Raw genomic sequence first — 24,486 nt, 5'->3', positions numbered from 1 at the left:
TTTCATAACCCAACAGGTAGCTCAGTTGAATGGTGATCATTCTTCACTCTCTTGGGAAGCTGAGAAGATTTCATCTCTTGCCCTTTCATTGTTGGGTGGTTTCTCATTTACTCTATGTTCAAAATTTTCCCTCTTTTTAACTTTAAATTCGTTTTAATTAATTTTCTTGAAAGAAAAGGATAAAAAGAAAGAAAGGAGGGAGGTGAATGGCAACGAGACTGGTTTTGAAGTATTTTCAATTTTTCTCTGGATTCAGTTCTACCCAAAAATAAAAATAAAAAAAAAAAATGTTTCAGTAAAGTAAGTATCTCTTTTTAGTTATACTTATGATAGAAATTTTGAGGGGTGTAGAGATAATACTTTGTAAATCCATGGGTGCACGTGCAGTTTTATCTCTGTCAACCCTCCGGGTTGCGATATTGATTTTGTAGCAACCGGCAACTCTTCCCTTGAATAAGATCCCGTGCTTAGTTGTACGCCACGACTGCATCCTTATCGCTTCAAAGTTCAAACCGCAGTAAATAAGAGCATGATCTGCCACGTCATCATCTTTCTCTATTGGATGATAATGGCCCCACAAACACCGGATCTTCTGTCAGACTGTTTTTGTTGATTCTCGGCCGTAATTCTCAGAGAAATGACGCGCCAACTGAGAAGCCAACCTCGTTTTTCTCACATAGATACTATGGTTCACCATATGGCACACACCCATTTTTCAACCGTTGAATGAACTCAATTTTGATATTGAAACTTGTATGAACGGTCAGAAAAAGCACAGCGTGTATGTTGAAACATGGAATAATTATTCTCCTTAAAATAATAAACGAAAATAAAAAATTTTGGAAAAAATATGACTTGTAAGTTATTAAGTACCGAGCCACGGAGATCTTCTCCATTACTGCCTCTTGTCTTTGGCCAACAGAATTTAAAAAAGTAAAAAAGAAAAAAGAGAAAACGCTCACTCCCTCCTCCCCTCACTGTCATTCTCATGGAGAGAAAGATGTTTATATAGGGTTCTGGTTCGAGTTCGAAGAGAACCTTGCAGTTCAGAGAGAGAGAGAGAGAGGTAAAGAGAGGGAGGGAGAGAGATCGAGAGAGAGAGAAGTTTAGAGGAGAAGGAAATGTTTGCAAGAGAGAACGGGTTGAATGGAGACCCAAGGCTTGAAGCCATATCTAAAGCGATTAGAGTTGTTCCACACTTTCCAAAACCAGGTTTTTTTTTATTTGGTTGTTTATCGTTTTTGTATTTTGGTATTTTTCCTCTTTGTTTTGTTCTTTCTCTTGGACCTTCCATGGAAGAGCTCTTAGCTTTCATTGTTAGTGTTGTTCTAGGAATAATGTTTCAAGACATTACGACGCTTCTACTTGATCACAAGGCTTTCAAATACGCTATTGACATATTTGTTGATCGTTACAGAGACATGGATATCTCCGTTGTCGCTGGTAAGTCTACTTCTCTGTGTGTTTAGTTCTTGCACTGGCACAACGTTCACATTCTTAAGAGCTTCTGCGGAATATATATAAATTAGTTGATTTTACCAAGCAAATAGTAAACAGTTTGAGTTTGAGTATCTCCTTATGGTCCATCTTGATTATTAGTGAAAAATCACTAGTTTATCACTGAAAAAGTGAGTTTTGGTGTGGTTGGCAGTCCAGAGAGGGAGCGTAGAAAGGTTTAGATATAAAAGGATGAGGATAGTGAACACTGTTTAGCCAATTTTAAGTAATACAATCTTTATAGCGGGTAGTTTTGGTAAGGAGATCCATTTGTGGTTTTCTGATGATGTTTGTTTCTTTACTTTAGATGCATTTGCTGACTTGCTAAATAAAAGGCAGGGGTGTGGTGTTAATAAGTTTGGACGGGAAGGACTAGGTAGATATTACTACTTAAACATGGATTTAAATATGATTTGCATGCTAATAGTAGGTGACACTTTGACAAGACCCGACCCGATAATGAAATAAGTATAATTTTTCTTTTCTGTGTGATTAAGTCTGGATTAGGAATGACAGACCCCACCCAATGGGAAATGGTTGTTCAATATTTGTTGAGACCAGTTAGTTTAATTAAAATCTTAATTATTTCAGGGTACATTGGCCCCCATCAAATTAGTGCTCATCCTGTCCCGGATCTGGCAACTCTGCTTACCAGCTCTAGGGAATCTCTGAAAAGATCCCCTCATCATTTGTACAGGCAGATTTTTTGGGAGTCAAGACCAACCTTTGCAGTAAAAAGAAAAAGAAAAAATGTATTATCTTGGGCACATATATGTTTTCTTAAGTCTAACGCAAAAATTATTGACTGGTTTACAGATCCTTCAGTTTGTAGGTCTGACCTGTAGACTTGGAACAGTGACAATTTTATTAAGGTGTAAGATGGTTTCTCACTAGTCTGAGTGTGTTGTTTTGTCATTTATTCACTTAGATAGTTTTCCAATCACCAACGCAAAGTACTAAAGAGATGTTTGATAGAGTAAATGAACCAACTGTGCAAAAACATGACATTGGGATAGCATCTGTCTTTTCTTGATCTTTTAAATTACATGCCCTTCGATATCATTTTGAGGAACTGCGATCAGAGAGCAAGGGAGATGTTCTGTTATGATATTAACAACAGCCACCTTCCTTCTCCCCACCCCTCACCCCCCCCCCCCCCCCCCCAAAAAAAAAAAAAAACACCTCAACCCCAACTGGAAGTTTCAGTAGATTGGGCTTGTGTTTCATTTCTATTGATTTTTGTTTTGTTGCTGATGCTTGGGGTCTTTCCAATTTGAATAAGTTTTAGTTGGCCTTTCACCCTAACTCAGTTTCTTCTTTGCTGTTGTTAGTGTTATTTTTTTGCTTTGACATCAATTTTTAGGTTTTTTCAATTGAACAAAGTAGGTCAACGAATCATTGATTCGAATGTTTGTAAGAGATGCTGCAATTTGCTGCTAGTGAAGTTATGATACTACTTGCTTTTCCTTGTTTAAGTGTGCCCACTAGAAGCATGTTGTGGAGTGGTGTACAACTATTAGATGCAAGGTTGACTGCAATAAGGAGCATAAGACTTCTTGCAAACAAAACATCAGTATTTACGAGCATATATTCTTTGGCTAGATGCAATTATATTGATCCACAATCCTTGGTCATTGGTAGGATGAAGGTCTAATCCTGACTAAGCAGTTTGTTGTTGATGCTCTGGGTTGGACACATGTATAATGCCCTATCCTTCTCTGCCCTATTTGTCTAGGTCCTTGAATTAAATTTCTCCTATGGGCAAACAACTGAATTTTTCTATTGCTGTTTTTTTTTCCCCTCTTGAAAAATAACTTAAATTTTATTGCTTTGTATCCTTCATTTCCCAAATAAATATGTTGAGGAGAGAATCATCTTTATTCCACTTATTTAGAAAAGGTTTTCATGATGATAAGGCCTAAAACTTGTAAGCCTTCTGGGCAGCCATATCAGGTGGATCCAACTGATGTGAACCAGATTCAGGGCCGAAATGGGGCCTAGGGTAGCTTCCCCATACCCTACGGCCCTTTAGTACCAACAGGGGTATTTCGGTAATTTTTCTATATTTCAGTCGAGTCCACTTAGGGTTTAGTTGGGTCCACTATGTTTGTGGACTATAGATCTGCTCTTTTTTATTTTATTTATTTTTTAAGTTTTTAGTTTTGAGTCATTATTTGTTAAGTTATTCAAGAGTCCTTGTTATGTTAGGATTCCCAAGTTATAAGGGAGTCCCCTAGTTTTGTTCTACTTCTTGCAAGGGCTCCATACGACTCTTTAGATTTCAATTTGGATTCTTCTAGATGAAAAGAGTCCTTGTGTGAGTATGTCTTGAGTCCACATAAGAGTTTTAGTTTGATTTGTTTTCTAAATTAGAGTCCTATTGTGAGTTTCTTCTAAAGGCTATAAATAAGCCTCTTTACAATGTGACAAGGCAGTTTATGATTAATGAAATTGATTAAGAATTGAAGGAGAATAGGGTTAGAGTCGTGGTTCCCTAGAAGGGGACTTGTGGCCACTGTTTGAAGGAGTTTTCTGCAGAATTATAGAAACTCCTTCCATCTTCTTCCACAAGTACATTAAACCCAACCCAGCCCTAGCCTCCCTCGTCCTTCTCTCCCATCCGTAAGCTTCTTCCCCATCCCCAAACCCTAAAACCAGTAAGAATACCCTCCTACTGCACATCGCAATTCACCCTGCAGCAGCTCCTATTCCCCTCCCCCAGCCCTTGACTACTAATCTCAGCCTCTCTCTTCTTCTTTCTCTTCTAGTTTGCGGCAGCTTAGTATTTTCCAGATAATTTAACAACAGAAAATATACTTAACCTAAAACAGTAGGCTTCTTTTCCCCGATACCTACTCCTATTAGGAATTAGAATCCTCCCCCTACCCTACCTTCGACCTTAGTGACAGCCCCTCTCTTCTCCTCTAAACCCTTGAAAATTCTGCAATTTATCTTCTTCCCTTTTTTTTTGGATGAATGAAATAATCATTAACCAAAGCCCCAAACGGAGGGAAAGAATGTACAAGAAGATGAGAAAGGAGTAAAGGGGGTGGGGGGTGGGGGAGAGGAAATCATAAACCTACTAGTTGGCAAGAAAGAAGAGCCTAAGCCCCAAGAGACAAACAACAATCCTTTTCCTTGGGGTATCCTCAATTTCTAAAGCCTAGAAGAAACATCAAAGAAGATGGCTTTCCAAATCAAGTCAATGGATCTAATGTTGATGGTCCATCTTCTCAAGTTAGCTCCTAGCACAAGTGAGAAATTAATGCATTGAACACCATTTTCTTGCCATGTAACAAATGGAAGTGCCTGTAAAGTGTTTGGAGAACTAACCAATCTCGAGAGAAACCAGAGCGACTGGTGTGGGGCCAAATGGAGATAATGGCATTCTCCCACTATGAGTCGGGGCGAAGGAAAAAGAGATGGTCTACATCTTTAGGGTTGTTCCAACAAAGGATGCAATTAGGGGCTTAGGGCTGACGTAGAAGTGGTGGTGGATATAGAAAGTCTGGGTGGGGAGGCAAAGGGTAAGAGCTCTTGTTAGAAAACAAGCATTAAATAATCAAAACAACAGCTGAACTAGAACAAAGAAAAGAGAGAAGAAGAAGAAGAGAAAAGAGATGAGGAACCAGTAGAAGAGGCATGTGATTCTTGCTTAAGAGTCTAGAATCATAGAGCCCTTTTATTTATAGCTTCTAATGAATCTAATACAACTTGAGAGACAAGTAATTGTCCTCTAGAAAAAGGAGACAAAAAATTACAACTTTAATAACTTCCTAGCTCCTAAAATAGAAATTTCTGAAAATAGAAACTACCACTAAAATAGAAACTATGCTTTCTAAAAACTCCCAAAACTTACGTAGCAAGACTCCAACATTAGAAATTGAAAGTAGAGTAGCATCACTAACATCATACAAACAGATTTTACTGTTCACGTGAAGCACGACCCGTGAAGTGAAGTAAATATCATACTTTACTGTTCACGTGAACAGTACCGTGAACAGTAAATATTTCAAAGTGCATATACTTCAACACTCCCCCTTAAGATGGAGTGTACACAAAGAAAACTTCAGCTTGTATAATAAGAATAAACTTGAAAGGTAGCACCAATCTTGAATCGTGTAGCAATTGTAGATGTCGATAAACACTGAAAAACTTCACCAAGAAGATAATCAACACCGCTTTAAAAAAACTTTAATTCTTCATGTCCAAAGAACCATCCAATAATGAGAACAATCGCCAATGTTGAAGACGAACAAAGTTCACAAGTATAGCAGGATCAAAGACACTATCCACATAATGCTGGTAGTAGGGAGCAATTTCCATACTAAATCTTCAAAATTGTAACTTCAAAGTCCATATAAATGCTTCATAAGAAGGCAAGTAGTAGGTAGGAAAAAGGCATTATCCACGTAATGCCGGTAGTAGGGAGAAATACCCACGCTAAATCTTCAAAATTGCAACTCCAATGTCCATATAAATGCTTCATAAGAAGGCAAGTAACATGTAAAGTATGGGTAGGTAAAAGGAAATATTAATTACTATGGACCAAGTTGGTAGGTAAAAGGCAGTATAGGTTACTGTGGACCAAGTAGGTAAGGTGGATCAAGTAGGTAAGGTAGTATGGGTTACTACGGACCAAGTAGGTAGGTAAAAGACAATATGAGTTACTATGGACCAAGTAGGTAAGGTAAAAGACAGTATATGGTACTGTGGACCAAGTAGGTAAGGTAAAAGACAATATGGGTTGCTGTGGACCAAGTAGGTAAGGTAAAAGACAGTATGAGTTACTGTGGACCAAATAGATAAGGTAAAAGATAGTATGGGTTACTGCGGACCAAGTAGGTAAGGTAAAAGACAGTATGGGTTATTGCAAACCAAGTAGATAAGGTAAAAGACAGTATAGGTTACTGCGGACCAAGTAGGTAAGGTAGTATGGGTTACTACAGACAAAGCAGTTAGGTAAAGGACAATATAGGTAAAGACATGTAATGATATCGTTGTAGAATGCCATAAGTCGAGGACAAAGATCTTCACAAATAATATCCAATAGCACATCTTGAGTAGATATAGAATAATGTACCATTCTCCCCCACACGTGTAGCATTACACGTGGACAATTAATGATGAGCAGTGTATTATTCACCAATAAAGTTGATCAAGTAGCAGAAAATCATCTCACAGGACAAAGTCTTGTGCACCAAGGGGAAAAAAAATTCTGGACCACCGCTAACCCTTAGGCAGGAGCATATTAGATCAGGAAAAAAATATATATTAAACCAACTTGGAATCTCAAAATTGCAATAGTCGTTGCAGCAATCCACTCGGAAGAAGTGCAATAACAGTTGCTGCAATAGCAGATAATATCAGATCTCGGACCATAGCAACAAATTTCTGCTAGTTTTGATACAGATCTCGATATGAAGGAAAAATAGTCCTCTAGGTCTTTGTAGAAGTATTAGCTAAAAAAAAGGCTAAACTTGATTCTGAAATAAACAAAGGAAGAAGTAGTTAAGCAAGAAGGTAACAACATAATTTTTCAGAAGAGAGAAATTCAATGAAACGGGGGTACTAGTATATGACTTGCAACTAAACTTATAGCATAAACTATTGGAAGACAATACTTAGGTCTTGCAATCCGAATTATGGGCATATCTTTGCAAGAATCAAGAGGAATCCCAAGACATCAGTATAGTGTAGATTGAACTTCAGATTTGCACACTAAAAAAAAGGGTAGTAGCAGCCTCAATTGAATCAAATAGGTAGACATATCCCTAGAAAGCTTAGGGCCTTTTTGTAGTATTAATACATAGATACTTGGTGCTTCAAAAGTTAAAGAAGAAGGACAGCCATGCACAATTACTTCAGTAGAGGTTGGGCTACCCTAGATAAGAAAAAGGAAAAAACAACTGGGCAGCCAAGAGAGGGAAAACATTCCCTAGGTTGATTAAACTTGCTCTGATACCATGTTAGAAAACAAGCATTAAATAATCAAAACAACAGCTGAACTAGAACAAAGAAAAGAGAGAAGAAAAAGAAGAGAAGAGAGATGAGGAACCAGTAGGAGAGGCCTATGATTCTTGCTTAAGAGTCTAGAATCACAGAGCCCTTTTATTTATAGCTTCTAATGAATCTAATACAACTTGAGAGACAAGTAATTGTCCTCTAGAAAAAGGAAACAAAAAATTACAACTTTAGTAACTTCCTAGCTCCTAAAATAGAAATTTCTGAAAATAGAAACTACCACCAAAATAGAAACTATGCTTTCTAAAAACTCCCAAAACTTAAGTAGCAAGACTCCACCATTAGAAATAAAAAGTAAAGTAGCATCACTAACATCATACAAATAGATTTTACTGTCACGTGAACAGTAAAAAATCATACTACACTGTTCACGTGAACAGTAAATATCATACTTTACTGTGCACGTGAACAGTAAAAAATCATACTACACTGTTCATGTGATCACGTGAACATTCACGTGAACAGTAAATATTTCAAAGTGCATATACTTCAACAGCTCTCTAAGTGGCAATAGTGTGGCGGGAGATGTGACCTCTAAACCAAACCAAGGAATGCCAAGGCGCCGAGGGGGAGGTGGAGCAGACCAACGTCCCAAGTAGAAGAGGATGAAAAGGAGTCTGTGGTGGAAGGTAACTAGACAATGCAGTTGTGTGTGGAGGGGTGAAGAGAGGGAAGGTTAGACCAGAATTGAGTGAGACTCGAAAGGGAGGGGGGATCCAAGAGCTTCTATAAATGAACTATGAGAGGAGGATGAGCTTGGGGATATAGGAGGCATCAACCTAACAAGGACCTAGGAGATCGATAAGGATTCATGAAGGATGCCATGGGTTGAGCTAGAAGACCCATAAACAACATGTGTTGTAATGGTAGGGAAGCTAATGGTCTAAGGAGGAGAGCTTTCTCTTGACCTAAGAGGGGTTAGAGGGGAGAAAGGTAATGGGAATAGACCTAGTTGACTCAAATAGAGTCATGCTTGGAAGTGATCTTCTAGATGAGCTTTAGCAGGCTCACACAATTGAAATCTTGGATCCACAAGAAACCCAAGTCCCCTTTGGATTTGGGGCGGCAAATTGAGGACCAGCTAATGCGGTGGAAGAATCTAAAAGATTCTTGACCTTTCCAAAGAAACACACAAATGAGAGATTCCATGGAGCAAAATGTAGCTTTGGAAAGGGAGAAGACTCCACACCAATGAAGGTATGAAGATTGGAGTACCGACCTAATCAGGACCACCCTCTTCCTTAACCATTTATCCAAACCCTAAGCCCTTCTAGAATTAATTTCACTCAACATTGAAAGACACTCGGCCCTAACCCAAACCCTAGAAACCCTAGATTCTGAATAAACCTAATTTTCAAAACCCTAGCCTTTGAGTTCAGTCTGAAAATAAAATTGCAGCAAAGGAACAACATTGAAATTCAAAATCCTAGCCTCCAAACCCTAGCTGAACCTAACCCTAGAACCCCTTAACCAGCCTGTTTCGTTCAACTGAAGGGTGTTCTAAACCCTAGTTGACTGCCAATTCACTTGAAGAGGCTCCTGAGGGTGGGACCTGGGCTTTTCAATAAATCAAACCCTAGTTCCTGGTTTACATCACCAATTCATCCTTTTCCAACCCTAGAACCCCTTAACCTGCCTGTTTTGTTCAACCAAAGGGTGTTCTAAACCCTAGTTGACTGCTGATTCACTTGAAGAGGATTTTGAGGGTGGGACCTGAGCTTTTCTTCAATCAATCAAACCTTAGTTCCTGGTTTACATCACCGACTCATTTTATATCCTTCAAAATGGGCATGAAAAACCTTCAGTTAGTATGCTCTGCTATTTACAAGTCATTTACCCTTTAAAGCATAAGAATTTTAATACAAGTATGATTTAAAGCCTGTGATTTGCTTGACTTTCCAATTGTGTGGATAATTTACGGTTGAGTTAGTAGTTGCTCTGCGAGTTCCCATGGACTTTTTTGAAGTGATGAAACACTCATTATGCTTACTTGTCCAGTTCAGAACGGACATGACTCTTTCTTTATATTCTTAATAATATTTTAGTTTTTTACTTGCATACTTTATACTACCAAATTCCATCAACTATAAATTTTGAGTGGTATCTTCCTAGTGTAAAGTTTCAATGCCTTTTATAATAATCATTGAGCATTTTTAACACTTATACAGCATTTGGAGCAATTATGTTATTTGATTCTCCATAATTGAAATAAAGATGTCCGAATCCTGTGAATATTGATGCCCTGAACATGGCTCTATGTACCCAAATATATGCAACTAGGATTTTGACTTACGAGTATCTTAAACATGCACTCAGAAGACTCCTTAAAGATTTACATGAAGTCTAGCATTAGGTGTATGCTGTATGGTTTAGAAAACGCTTGGATGATATGGTGAAATTTAAGGAGCAGTCTAATAGTTGTTTGGATGTCATCTTCTTGGTTGCAGCTCTAATTTCCCTCTGTTTCATTTGACCATTTACAATATCTTATTTAAATCTAGGAGTTGAAGCCAGGGGGTTCATGTTTGGCCCTGCTATTGCCTTGGCTATTGGTGCAAAGTTTGTTCCCCTACGTAAACCTAAAAAGTTGCCAGGTATGTTTTTTCAGAAGTTAATTTCGAATTCAGTAGCTGTCCAGATTGATGTGTATTTTCCTCATGGAGTTTTTTGAAGTAAATTCCTGAGGTAAGTGGAAATCAATTGGATTATACTTCAACCTATAATAGGACTAGGAAAGGAAAATAAGTTTTGAACTAACTATTTATTTGTCATTTGCTTTACAGGACTATAAAAAATATCTGAAAATATCTTGGTCACTTTTAATGTGATTTCCTATATTATTAGACAATGCCTACTTCTTTGGCAATATGAAGCAACAAGTTTTTCATTTTCCAGACATTAATAATTCATGCTTAATAGGTTTACCAAGAGTGAAGAATAAAAAATTTGTAAAAAAACAAGGTTGATAAAGGTTTTCATTACTTTTACTTGTAATATATGACATCAGCACCCCTTTGTTCCTCAAAAATGTTGTTGTAATCTGGATGCAAACCAGAAACTTTTGATGCCTCTTATATTCATGTTGGAGAACTGTCGTTTATTTAGTTTATTTCATTGACACTGGCTCTTTTCTTATATTGACATTTTCTCTTAAATAAATAACTGATGTTAATGAGCTGAAAAAGTCCAACCCAGGACTAAAATAAAGGCTCTTACATAATAATACAAAACAAAAAGAGAACGCTAGATAGATAGGAACATAAATATCACCAGGGCTCTTTTGGTGGGCCCTATCCAATCATAGTTGTGAATAGCACCAAGGTGAGCCACAATGATGGCCAACCGCCTTGATACTTGGCAAATGCCATGGACCCTTAGAAACTTTTTCCGGGTGTTCTTCTTGTTGTTATATAGGTGTAATATTGTAGGGTTAGATAGTCAAAAACTAGAACAGAAGTGGGAAAGTTGAGATTGTTGAAAGTTGAAACAAATAAGGGAAGAAATGAGAGGTGAGAAGCTATGGTCATTTGTTTATAACATCTGTGACTGGATCAACAGAGGCACCTTGAAACCTCAAAAGGAGGTTGTTGCCAAGGAACCAAGCCCCCTCCCCCTCTCAAATTAATGCATCCTCATTTTAATACAGCAATGAACCCTACAGGAATAAAGTATTCATTGTGGCTGCTATTCTTTGAGTTCTGCAAGAGATAAATGGATGTTTTGGGGTCCTTGCAGATGTACTCATCCATCTATAGCAATATCTGAAGTGATCCCAATATACTGTCAACATATTATATGCTCTGAAGTCCGTATGTCTGTACACATTGATCCATGTCCCAATATTGTCATATGCCCCTGGCCCCTTTCTTTCTCTACCTAAGAAATATATTAAGTGGATTTGCAGTAATAATTATGAATTTATGACCCATCCTCACCAATTTAACGCCTAATACTGAATCATTCAAGTCAGGTTTCTTTGTTATTAGGAGAGTTGAATTCTTAGGGATCCATCGTACAGAGGATCAATGGGAAAAAAGGATATAATCTAATAACAGGAGAGATGGCTGGATTAGAACAAGCACCACCTAACCAGAGAGAGCAGAAATGGAGAATGAAGAAGAAATGAGTAGAAGCTCATGTGGGTTAAACTAGGTTGACCATGCCTTGTTCCGCAAAGCTCATCAGCTAGATCATTGCCTTTCTCTTATCTCCACAATAAAGCAACTTTTTTGGAAGAGGCCGGTGAATGACATTCTTAAGTAAAATGGCCTTACAGCCAATCCCTCATCTTGCCAACGTATGGATTTCCTGTTGGATCCCTTTTATGTTCCATGTCTAAACTGAAAGTACCTTTTTGATGGGTACATTTTGAACCCTCTTATTTTTTGTCGTTAAGACCTAAAACCAAAAATTTCTCCAGCTTATTTATTAACATCAGATGGTTTGGATGAGCCATAATCTGGATGAAAGTGGCACCCGTAGCTCACTAGAATATGTTGGTCACCAAAAATACCCTGAATGCTTGAAATAAGTGGGTGTTATTACCCTTAGGCGGAGCTGCTTGTGTTATCACTATTATGGTGTGGCACAAATTACCATCTTCCTATTTCACTTTATTATTACTGAAATTCCTAACAATGGTTATGCTTAGAGATTATCCCTCTAGAAAAAAATTGTCAGCTCAGTTGTCAATCCTTCCCCTCACCCCTCTCTTTTTCTTTCTAAGATTGAATTTCTATCAGTCGTTCCCCTATTTCAACTTTTTACATATATGAATTTGTAGGTGAAGTGATATCGGAAAATTATGTGTTAGAATATGGAACTGATTGTTTAGAGATGCATGTTGGAGCTGTTCAGCCTGGGGAGAGTGCGTTAGTCATTGATGATTTGGTAGCTACTGGTGGGACCCTTTCTGCAGCAATTAAACTTCTTGGTAAATACTGGAGATGAAGATTCCATACTTCTGCGTCTTTTGCTTCTCAATTCCTGTGCTGATTAGTAATTTCTCACTTCTATCTCTTATAATTTACATGTGCTTTCTGTTGTTGCTTTAATAGAACGTGCTGGGGCTGATGTAGTCGAATGTGCATGTGTTATTGGTTTGCCTGATATCAAGGTAATCTATTATCTATGTTGACTGTAATTTTTTCAAACCTGGTGCAGCAGCATTGTATTACAACCCTGAGATTCAAATTTCTTTAATCAAAGCATTACTCTGAAGTAACTAGATAAAATTTGGAGCTTGTATGTTCCTGTTATCTGATAAGCCCCTGGTATCATGAGTCTACACTTGACAGGGAAAGCAAATCCCTAAATTCTAGGGAAGGAAATGATTGGCAGATTTGAAGAGTCCTATTGCATTCAGGTTACTTTTTAGGATTAGATTTGAAGATTCATATTACATTCAGGTTACTTTTGAAGAGTCCTATTCGAATTGGGATGATTCTGTTAATTAATACTTTAGGAACGTAATTGCTATAAATAGGGGGAAGGAAGAGTAGAAGAGACATGTTTTGGGAGTTAATTGGGAAGTTGAGTGAGAGTTCTTGCTCTGGGGTAGCCGTAGGATTCACCTACTTCTAGTAGAGTGTTTTGTTTGAGATTCTTTTGATTATATTGGAGATAGCTATTATCGTGGTGTGATAATTTTTCCATTACTCTTCTGTTGATATTGGGTCGTATAAATTTGGTATCAGAGCTAATCGATTCCAAGGGAATGGCAAAAAGCATAATGGAGCAGCGGGTAGAAGATCTGGAAACAATCATGAAGGAGATACAAGGGCAGGTAGGAAGCTTAGCACAACAGATAGAAAAGGGAGAAAAAGCCAACGATGAATTTCGTGAAGAATTGCGATTGATGTTTTCAAAAGGGAAGTTAGTTTATAATCTAACTGCAGAAGAAATTGAAATTAAAGGCACACCAGATCACGTCACTCGAATGGGTACAACAGAAAAATTGAGAGATTTTCTTCCTAGGCAAATTGAAATGTCGATTTTTTTGGGAGAAGACCCTATAGGATGGATCGCAAGGGCTGAGTGGTACTTCGATCTGTATATATTGAGTGAAGGTGAAAAACTACGAACTGCAACACTGTGTTGTGAAGGAGCAGCATTGGGATGGATACGTTTCCGAGAACTTCAACAACCGTTGCTATCATGGAAAGGACTGAAAGAAGCAATGATTCAGAGGTTTAGTTCGACGTAGATGAAGACCCCCAAAGAGGCGTTGATCACCCATAGATAAACTGGAACGTTTGCAGCATATAGAGATGGTTTTGAGATCCTCACGGCGGCTGCCGGAGCTGTGGACGACAAGTGGTTAAAAGGAGTCTTTCTCGCAGGTTTGAACGAAGATATAAGGGCTGAAATCCGTCTATTTGGACCCACTGCTTTGAGCCAAATGATGGACCTAGCCCAAGCAGTAAAAGCCAAAAATCTGGTGGGAAAGTTAAATAGAAAAAATTCTTGGGCCCAGCCCATTCAAGCAGCCCAAAGCCCTACCCAGCGCTATATTCAATTGGGCTTAGCCCAAAGTACCACTAAAGGAACCGGAACAGTCCACGGGTCCAACCAAGGAGTGGGATCGAACCAAGGGAGCAACTTACCGGTTCGCCCAAACCACAGATTTGAACCATCGCCTTCCTCCTCTCATTCTCGATCTGCAGCAGCTTCAGTGTCAGGAAGCCCAAATCGTTCACGGTGGTTGTCCCAGGAGGAGATCAAGGAGAAAATGGACAAAGGCGTTTGCTTTAGATGCGACGCTCCATATACTAGAGGCCATTGGTGTACTCTAAAACAATTGAAGTTGCTGCTGTTACACGAAGACGATGAACCAGAACTCACGGTAGAGACCGACGGTGACGGTGGAGGAGTCGAAACGAAACCATTGTTGGAGATAGAGCTATCTCACACCTCTTTGGTAGGAATCGATTCTCCCCACACATTGAAATTGAAAGGGCAAATCCACAGCTGCGATGTTATTCTGGTTGACTGTGGAGCAACGCATAATTTTATCCGCAAGAGCTAGTGGAGGCGTTAGGATTGCAAGTACAAAAGAAAGACTTCCAAGTGGCTTTGGGGGACGGCACGATTAGCAGAGGGATTGGGGTTTGTCGAAATGTCATGATTAACATGGGTGGTGAGAGTTTCGTCCAAAGCGTTTACCCTTTCAATTTGGGCAGTATTGATGTTATTTTGGGCGTCGAATGGTTGCAAACACTTGGGGAGGTACGCAGTAATTGGCGTTTGAGGACCATGAGCTTTGAATGGGAGGCACAACCCGTGAAACTGAATGGGGATCCGACTTTGCTGCGATTAGAAACAACACTAAAGAGAGTGCTCAGTCCATTCAAGCAGGCGGTGATGGATACTGGCTACAGCCTCAGCAGTCCGACAGAGACGATATAGAGGTACATGAGAGTACAACAATATCAAATTTATTAACCGAATTCACTATTTGCTGAACCCACTGAACTGCCACCAAGAAGGAAGCAAGACCACCGGATACGACTAGCCTAGAAAAGTACCCCACCTAATATTCGACCCTATCGTTACTCACACTCTCAAAAGAACGAAGTCAAAAGGTTGGTACAGGAAATGTTAACAGCAGGATTGGTACGGCATAGTGTGAGTCCTTACTCCAGTCCAATATTGTTGGTTCGAAAAAAAGATGGCGGGTGGCGTTTCTGCGTGGATTATCGTGCCTTAAATAAACTCACAGTTCCTGACAAGTTCCCCTTCCTGCAATTGACGAACTGTTGGATGAGTTAGGCGGAGCCACGGTGTTCACCAAGCTTGATCTGAAAGCAGGATACCACTAGATCAGAATGGCGAAAGGCGATGAGGAAAAGACAACTTTTCCTACCCATAATGGGCATTACGAGTTCCTGGTGATGCCATTTTGGCTTTCGAATGCTCCGGCCACATTTCAGTCACTTATGAATAAGGTATTTCGAGAACACTTGCGAAAATTTATTTTGGTTTTCTTTGACAATATTTTGGTGTATAGCAGGACCATGGAAGAACATGTAGGTCATTTGTGAACCACCTTTATACTCCTCACACAGCACCACCTCGTCATCAACTGAAAAAAAATGCATGTTTGGAGTTGCTACACTGGAATATTTAGGGCACATCATATCTAAAGACGGAGTTGTGGCGGATCCACGGAAGATCAAGTGCATGGTGGAGTGGCCCCACCCGCCAATCTTAAAGCCTTACGAGGGTTTTTAGGTTTAACCGGCTATTACCGCAGATCGTCCAAGATTATGGTAAGATTGCCGCTCCGCTCACTAACTTATTGAAGAAAGATGCATTTCAGTGGGGTAACAAGGCAACCACAACATTTAACGCCCTTAAGACAGCTATGACAACCATTCCAGTATTGGGTATGCCAGATTTTACAAATGAGTTTTTGGTGGAGACTGATGCTTCAGGTTTTGGGCTGGGTGCAGTCTTGATGCAAGATGGCCATCCTATTGCCTACTGAAGCCAAGTGTTGTCCCCTTGCGCACGAACCAAGTCTGTCTATGAGAAAGAACTAATGGCAATTGTGCTAGCCATTCAAAAAAGGTGTCATTACTTGATGGGGAGACATTTCAAAGTACGAACTGATCAGAAAAGTTTGAAATATTTGCTGGAACAATGCATTGTGGCTACTGATCAGCAGAAGTGGGTGTTGAAGCTTTTGGGATTTGATTTTGAGATCTGTATCGTCCGGACAGCGAAAACAAAGCCGCCGACGCTCAAAGGGTGACAAACAACTTTTCTCTATGACAACAACAAATTGACAGGAAAGTGAGGGTTTAGATGCGGCAGTTCACGCCTCAGAGCGTTACCAGAAGATTATTCAGGCATTGATGAAAGGATCCCAAGGCTATCCTAACTATCATCTCCAACAAGGAACATTACTCTATATAAACAGGTTAGTCATCCCTGAAGGATCCCCCCTAATTCCCAAATTATTGTCCGAGTATCATTCTACCCCATTCGGTGGATATTCAGGGTTTTTGAGGACCTACAGGCGATTAGCAGCGGTGGTATACTGGGTAGGAATGAAGGTTGTTGTCCGCGATTTTGTGGCGAGCTGTGATGCTTGTCAACGTAGTAAATATCAAGCCATGAAACCCGTTGGACTCCTTCAACCACTGCCAATTCTGGATTGCATTTGGGAGGATATTAGCATGGATTTTATTGGGGGTTACCCAGGACTAAGGGTGGAGATACCGTGCTTGTTGTAGTTGATCGGTTATCCAAGTACGCTCACTTCATTGCTCTTTCACACCCTTATTCCGCCAAGGATGTGGCTACCTCATTCAGCAAGGAGGTTATCCGCTTATATGGGTTCCCTCGAACCATTGTCTCTGACCGAGATCGCATCTTCCTTAGTAATTTTTGGATGGAGCTTTTCAAATTGGCGGGCACCAACCTCAAGTTCAGCAGTGCCTACCATCCTCAAATGGATGGTCAAACGGAGGTGGTAAATCGCAGTCTTGGGATTTACCTACGATGTTTCTGCACTCGCCAACTGAAGGACTGGATTAATTGGTTGCCGTGGGCAGAGTATTGGTACAATACGACATTTCATTCAGCCACTAAAATGACTCCCTTTCAGATTGTGTACGGGCGAGACCCCCCTTCTCTTCTGCATTGGGAGGATGGTCGTTCTAAAGTTGATGAGGTTGGTGTGTTCCTTCGGGAGCGTAATCGAGTGTTAGATGACCTCAAAACAAATCTGCTGGTGGCCCAAGATCGAATGTGTGTTTCAGCAAATTCCAAGCGTAGGGAGGTGCATTATCAAGTGGGGGATGAAGTTTTTCTTAAGCTACAACCTTATCGCTTCCAGAAACTCGCCAAACGGCCCAATGAGAAACTCAGCCATCGCTTATATGGGCCGTACCAGATCACTGAGCAAGTGGGACCAGTTTCCTATCGTCTACGTTTACATGATGATTCAAGGATCCACTCGGTGTTTCACGATTTCACAGTTGAAGTAGGCACTTGGGCAGCATATTACTCCGCAGCCGCTTCCAACTTGTTTGCTGGGAAACGACGAGTTGCAGCTCACACCCGAAGCCTTGCTCAACATTCGTTTCTCTACTCAAGGGATGCTGGAGGTTTTGATTCAATGGAAATGATTGCCTCATTGTGAAAATACTTGGGAATCTTATGATGAAATGCAGTCCCACTTTCCAGATTTTCACCTTGAGGACAAGGTGAAACTGTTGGAGGGGAGTATTGATAAGCCCCTGGTATCACAAGTCTACACTCGATAGGGAAAGCAAATCCCTAAATTCTAGGGAAGGAAACGATTGGCAGATTTGAAGAGTCCTATTGCATTCAGGTTACTTTTTAGGATTAGATTTGAAGAGTCATATTACATTCAGGTTACTTTTGAAGAGTCCTATTCGAATTGGGATGATTCTGTTAATTAATACTGTAGGAACGTAATTGCTATAAATAGGGGGAAGGAAGAGTAGAAGAGACATGTTTTGGGAGTTAATTGGGAAGTTGAGTGAGAGTTCTTGCTCTGGGGTAGCTGTAGGATTCACCTACTGCTAGTAGAGTGTTTTGTTTGAGATACTTTTGATTATATTGGAGATAGCTATTATCGTGGAGTGATAATTTTTCCATTACTCTTCTGTTGATATCGGGTCGTATCATTATCTAATAAACAACTTTGTTTGGAAATTTGTTACAACTTTGGAGCTTCTCATTCCTAAATCCTAACCTGCCTTATACTGCTGCAGCCTAAAGACTAATTGAATACTTCTCTTGCAAATAACTTATCATTTTAGTTCTTGAATTTAGAGAATTTGGACATGTATGGACTAAGGATGTCGACCGGTACAGTATTGGTACATACAGATATTTAATACCCAAAACTGACACGTATGTATACAATACGGTATGGTTTCTGTATATAGACAGTACAGAAATGGTTTGTGATATGAAAACAGTATATACCGGCTGTACCAAACTGAAAACTGTTACCATACTGCTGCACAATAGAAACAGTTTTAAAAAACCATATTGTACCATTTTTGAAAAGGTTCGGGATGGTACTGTTTTACATGGGCCGTTTCAGTTGCGCTACCAAATTGACACCCTCAGTATGGTCCACAGAAGTTCATTTCTTCTGTTTGTTTAAACAGTGTAATTATTAAATGCAGTTAATCTGATGCTCCATGCAAGTTAGATGCAGAGTTGTTAGTGGATTTCCCTTTGTTGTGTAAAATGAAATAAGTAGCAGGTTCTGTACAGAATTGTTACTGTTGAAGTATCATTTGAGAATAAAAGCAATATGCTTACTTTTCCCAAACCAAAAACTCAATTATTATACCAATCAACTAAGTATATAACTCCTCAAGATGCCAGCTGCTAGGTGGATGTTGATTTTATGTTTTGATGAGCTTTGGAAGAGTATTTAATGTGAAGATTGCATAACAATTATGATTTTTTGTCTGTGTCAGAGTAAAATACCATAAAAAACAGAAGAAGAACAACAACAAAAAGGGAGGCTGCTGGATAGTCATACCACCGATAGCAGCTCCTCCCTTCCAGTCATATTTATATAAAAAAGAATATAAAGGCAGCTTTCTTATTGAGGCTAGGAAAACTAGAAAACCATGACTAAAATAGAAATACATTATCCATGTCACAGGTACCCATCAATGATCACAACCTAAGGTTTAACATTTTCCCTTCAAGCTGGAGCATACAAATCACCATGCTCAGCTTGGAACAATCCACACAAAATGAATAAGTCACCAAGCTGATCTGCAAAAGAGATGAATGGAGTAACTAGCTGTTTCTTCATGACTGCATCCTGCACGAAGTAACAAACTACTTCAATGTGTTCGGTTCATTCAGGGAAAACTGCCATGCTAACATTAGATATAGCAGCTTGATTGTCATAGAGCATCTTCACAGGAGAGATAACTAGAAATCACCACTCTTGGAGTAAAGACTTCAACCACTCAAGTTTGATGGCACTGAGCCATAGCTTTTTATTCAGTTTCAGCACTGGACCTAGACCATCGTTTGCTTCTTCTTTTGCCAAGTTTCTAGGTTACTTCCACCGAAGGTATGATATGCGGTGGTGGATTTTCTATTATTAACAGAAGTAGCTTAGTTAGCACATAAACCCTACTAGATCAACAAGAAATTCATAAGTAGCCCCTTACCGGGAGCTTAGAGATCAACAAGCTGCATTTGTTCGACAAGTCCAAGGTCGTTTAAAGGCCAAAAGAGCGAAATGTGTTTTAAACATACTCAGTGCTACTAAAATGGGAAGGCTTGCCATTTGTCCATTTTATGTTAAGAGGAAGAACGTGTTTAAAATTGTAAAAAGCAGCAACATATCTGTGCCAAACATGTTTTCATATCTAAGTTCTAGACACACTGCCACTCATTAACATATTAAATCTCAACCTTTTCAATACGGGGTCTATACTTGCTGCTTCAGGCTTCTTCCCAAGCACTATATATACAGGTAATAAGATTGAGGTTTCTCATAAAACCTCTGTAGAATATCATCGTGCCAAAGTTAACTTGTCTACACCATGAACCCACAGTTTGTCACTTTCAGAATTGTCATTACCTGTGCTTCATCTGAACACTTCTAGATGGCTACCAAAGACTGCTACATTGGTTCCCAACAATGACAACCAATGATCCAGTTGCCCAACACTTCTTCACAATCAGAAGCTCAGAAGGACCTAGAAATTGGATAGATATCCTGATAGGGAAACAGATACCCAAGTCCATCTGGTATGTTGGCAAGATCAGAAGTAATTTAAATGACAAGGATTCCAATTTCCAACCAGAAAAAGGAGTACTGCTAGCCTTCTGGAGAAGGTTGATTGTAGAGAATCACACCACACGTTGGTCATGAATTGATTGTAGCTTCTGCTAGTCAAAATCAGACAGAGTTGCTTTCCTCTGTTCTCCTATAAAAAAGCAATTGCAGATCTCATTAACTCCAGAATTGTTGACTTTAGGTTTCAGAAACTTGAATTTTCACCTCTAAAGACATACTCTTCATAACCATCAATGTATGACTGTATGGATGGAAGAGTGCCCTAGTTCAGTTCATATTTGCCAATAACTAGGCAGTTTATGGTGCCTGCAACCAAGGATTGACAGTTGTTTGAGAGAGGACTATCAAGTCAGAATTTGAAAGAGAAGATATATTGGTGGTAATGTGCTGATACCACATGACAATATCATAATAAGAAAGTTAGCAAAAGAGAGGAAAGGAGAAGGGAGGATGCTAAATCTAACAACTGTAGCCGCCTCCTCCTTTTCAATCATATTTATTGAAAAACAGAATACTTGTCTTTTCAGTTCGGAATAGGAAAGGGCAACTGAAAAAGAAATCTTCAGCAATAATCAACACATAACTCCTGCTGCCACCAGGATGAGCATAATTTAAAGAGAGAAAACATAGTCCATGATCCCCCTATCATAGTTTACATGATCATAATTATGCTTTACAAGTTTTTATTTTTTTCATGTTATAATTCCATTAATAATTTAGCCTACTTTTTAGCCTACTTTTTCCCCTTATTATCCGTCATTCACATTTGTTTTCTCTTAAATCTGGTAAATTCTACACTGCCCATTTTATCATTTCAGTGTTCTTCTTGTACAGAATATTTCATGGTCAATGGCAACGTCCCCCTTCCACGCCCCTGGAAAAAAGATTATTTTATTTTCTTATCTGCTTGATCATTAAAATTCATTTATTTAATGAAGCTGTCATTCTTTGTAGAATTTGTTGTAATTATATGCCTTGTAATACGGAGATTACCACCTCCCAACCTAGATGGATCTTCCTGAAATTGTATTCACATTAACTTTTTTGTAGCATGTCTAGTTGAATTCCCCCCCCCCCCCCCCCACCCCTCTGGTGATGGTGTAGTTGATTTTTTTTCCTGATGATTGCTTGTCCCCCAGGAAGAGAAAAGGCTAAATGGGAAACCATTGTATATACTTGTGGAGCCTCGTCAATGAAACTTATTTATTAAGGTATTGAAGTTCTGTAGTTTCATTGAGGTATTGATGTTATGTTTTTTCTTATGCATAGTTGAGAGGTTGATCTTATAATCCTAACTATATTCAAGTGAAATAAATTTTCAGCCCTGTTAAACTAGTAGCTGCAGAATTCTTATGCTTGTACTACCTTGATATGAACTCAGCATCATAATCTGAAATATTGTCTTTTCATTGAGATGTCTGGATCTTTGAAAATTATCTTGTGGAGCTCTTTTCTAATACCACCTCATGAAATATAGCTGTCCATGGAAAACACAGTTATAGATGACCATGCTACATATGTTGCAGTGCCCTTGGTGAACACCTGGAAGATTATGAGATAAATATTCATTTTGAAAGGTTAAGACCTGGAGGTTTGAACCCAAGCCTTACTGGCAGAACGGGCATTATTGCAGCACCTTGCTGCCAACTGTGCTAGGCAAATCATTGGTGGCAAGCCTAATGTTTGCAGTCTGTTGGTTGTGAGTTCAAAACATGGAACAGCCACTCTAGTGAAGTAGGAAGGAAGGTCGCTTATATTTGCCCCTCCCAGTCCCTGAGTGGGAGCCTCATGCACTGGGTCACTTACTTTTAGATAGAACCAGTAGTGGATTTCTTTGTTAATTTCTTCTGTAATCTCTTTTTTTCTTTTCTTTTTTTTTTTTTTGGGGGGGTGGGGGGGTGGGGGAGTATGTCTACTGTAAAAAGTTACTTTTAATGGTTGCTATAGATGTCTCTGTTGACAACTCACATGGAATGATTACTTATTGCATTTTCTATGGCTGGTTATGGTTGATTATTGATGGCCTTTTCTATGGATGGTTATGGTTGCACTTAATATATAGAAGTCAGATGTGATGTAACTTGTTAGACAGCAAGACAGGGTAGTGCGGCAACTTTAAGTATTTGTGCTTGAAAACTTCTTCCAATGCTGCATAGTCTTATTATTATTATTAGACCTTTTTTGTTTTTCTCCTCATTGCCTGCATTCGTGAAGTATACTCGATCATTTGCCTCCAGATTGCTGGTCACTTTGAATTAGGAAACGATGAAGTCAAGGCCAACCAGACCAATAGAGACTGATCTATATAGCATTTATGCCTACTCTTTAATACAAAGTGTTTCATTTGGTTTCAAAGCATAACTCTAATATTACTTCTACTTTATCTTTGAGGCCGTATGGTGAAAATATTTCCACAAGAGTTTCCAACCCCACATACAAATTGGCTATAATAATCATTGAGTTGCACACTTTGTGTATTCCAAATTTTAAGGGTACTTATTTCAGCCAGAGCTTGGGCTTTCTGGTCATGGCAAGGTTCTTAAGGAAAAGGAGGGGGGGCAGTGTGTGGGATATCGTATCATGCCTATTATCCACAAATGTTCAAAAAGTTGAATCAGAGTTCCTTTTTTTTTTTTTTTGGAGGGGGGGGGGGTTTGGAGTTTCAGGTGTTTCTTTAGAAGGATTTTGTTGTGGCATCCCCACCTTAAAGTCTCCCCCCAAATATCAAGAAGCTGGTTAGATTATTATGATTAAGAAGTTAGTACAAAGGATGAAGCAGGGCAGCATTCAGAAGCATTTCCAGCTAGGTAACTCAAGGATTGAAAAAGATGTGAACTGGTGTTTTGCTGATGCATTAATAGCATTTTGGTCCTTATTCATATAAATTTGTGACATTGTGGGAGAGAGTATTAATCTACGGACTGATCTCTTTTTTCATATCTTTTCTTTTGGGATGAACACAACTAAATGATTCATAAGAGTCAAGAAGTAGGAGTTCAGTCCTTTTTAAGCTGCCGCTTTGGCACATTCAGGTACATTTTTCTACCTAGCCTCAGTGGCATTCTCAGTTGGTTACTGTATCTAGTGCATTTGCACAGGTTTCTGGTTGAGTACATTATTTCTTCCTTACTAGTCAAGAGCTACTCTGCTGTGTTGGTATTTTCCTGATGGCGGGTCAAGCTATTGTCAAGCATGCTGTCATTTCCATGTGTTTGGTACCTTTGTGTTCTTATTTCCCGGTCAGTTTGTTATCAGTTTGCATACTTACTGTGCCATCTATTGTTGTGCATTTCTGTTTCTCTTTGTATTTTCCAGAATCTCAAGGAAAAAGATGATTGGTGGTGGGCGCAAGTCAGAACAATGTTACTGTCAACAATCATCAGACATGCTACTGTGATCTTTGCTTGAGGCTTCTATATCTCTCTCCACTACTCTTCTGTTTTGGTCATCCCGCTTTGTGAAAATTAACAGTTTCTGAATCTCCATAGCCAATTTCCTCATCCAATAGTGACTCAGAACTTCGAAGAAATCACTTGTCAATATCAAGTCATTGTTGTTGGTGAAGTTTTTTGCCTGTCCACTTGTAGTTCAGTCAAATGTATGGGAATTCAAAAGCTATTTCATGGTTTGTGAAGTGACAATGTGGAATTCCTATCCATATTCAAGCTGGTTAAGTAAGAATTGAAGTTCAATTACCAAAAAGAAAATGAGTGTTCACTGCTGGCACCAGAACATTAAGAGAGTAATGAATTGCAGGAAATGGCTTTTGACAGCATTTCCCGTGACTCACAAATACACCAACATAATTCAGAGGCAGAGGTCTAGCATCCCTTTGCTAGCCATTGGAAGTTCTAGCGTCTCCATGTACTCTAGATATTGCCTATCAAACCTACTGTATAAGCTCTTACCCTTTTTTTATCTGATTGATTTTCTGCAGCCACCTTCAAAATTTGTAAATTTTTGTTTTCAGATATTATATCAGAATTCACAAAATTTGAGGATTTGGAGCTGATTTGAATTCTGCAATCTAGTTTGGAATTGGATCATTGGTGTCACTTGGTTTTCAGGCCGTCTCCATCTACCCTACATTACCCTAAAAGTAAAAAAAGACCCAGTGCAATACCCATGCATAAAATCCCATTCTG

The 24,486-nt window shown here is 39.1% G+C and overlaps 1 protein-coding gene across 5 annotated transcripts; it reads left to right on the top strand.

Moving 5' to 3' along the window:
- The first annotated feature begins 915 nt into the window (after positions 1–915).
- Positions 916–24,283, top strand: LOC149007497 (adenine phosphoribosyltransferase 5-like). 5 transcript variants are annotated; one of them, XM_089165181.1, is made up of 7 exons: positions 916–1,212; positions 1,333–1,443; positions 10,023–10,115; positions 12,305–12,454; positions 12,579–12,637; positions 21,481–21,552; positions 23,657–24,283. In XM_089165181.1, exons 1-6 carry the CDS (start codon positions 1,122–1,124, stop codon positions 21,535–21,537), a joined length of 561 nt encoding a protein of 186 aa, XP_089021307.1. In that variant the 5' UTR covers positions 916–1,121; the 3' UTR covers positions 21,538–21,552; positions 23,657–24,283. The 5 variants fall into 5 exon arrangements, with proteins under 5 accessions (XP_089021307.1, XP_089021310.1, XP_089021308.1 ...); XM_089165185.1 differs by having other exon boundaries at positions 1,148–1,212; positions 1,322–1,443; XM_089165184.1 differs by lacking the exon at positions 10,023–10,115.
- The last annotated feature ends 203 nt before the right edge of the window (positions 24,284–24,486 follow it).

Source organism: Hakea prostrata, chromosome 8 (genome assembly GCF_041222555.1).
Source record: "Hakea prostrata isolate BN-2017 chromosome 8, UWA_Hpros_2, whole genome shotgun sequence".
NCBI classification, from domain to species: domain Eukaryota; kingdom Viridiplantae; phylum Streptophyta; class Magnoliopsida; order Proteales; family Proteaceae; genus Hakea; species Hakea prostrata.
This window is presented reverse-complemented; position numbering and strand designations above follow the sequence as displayed.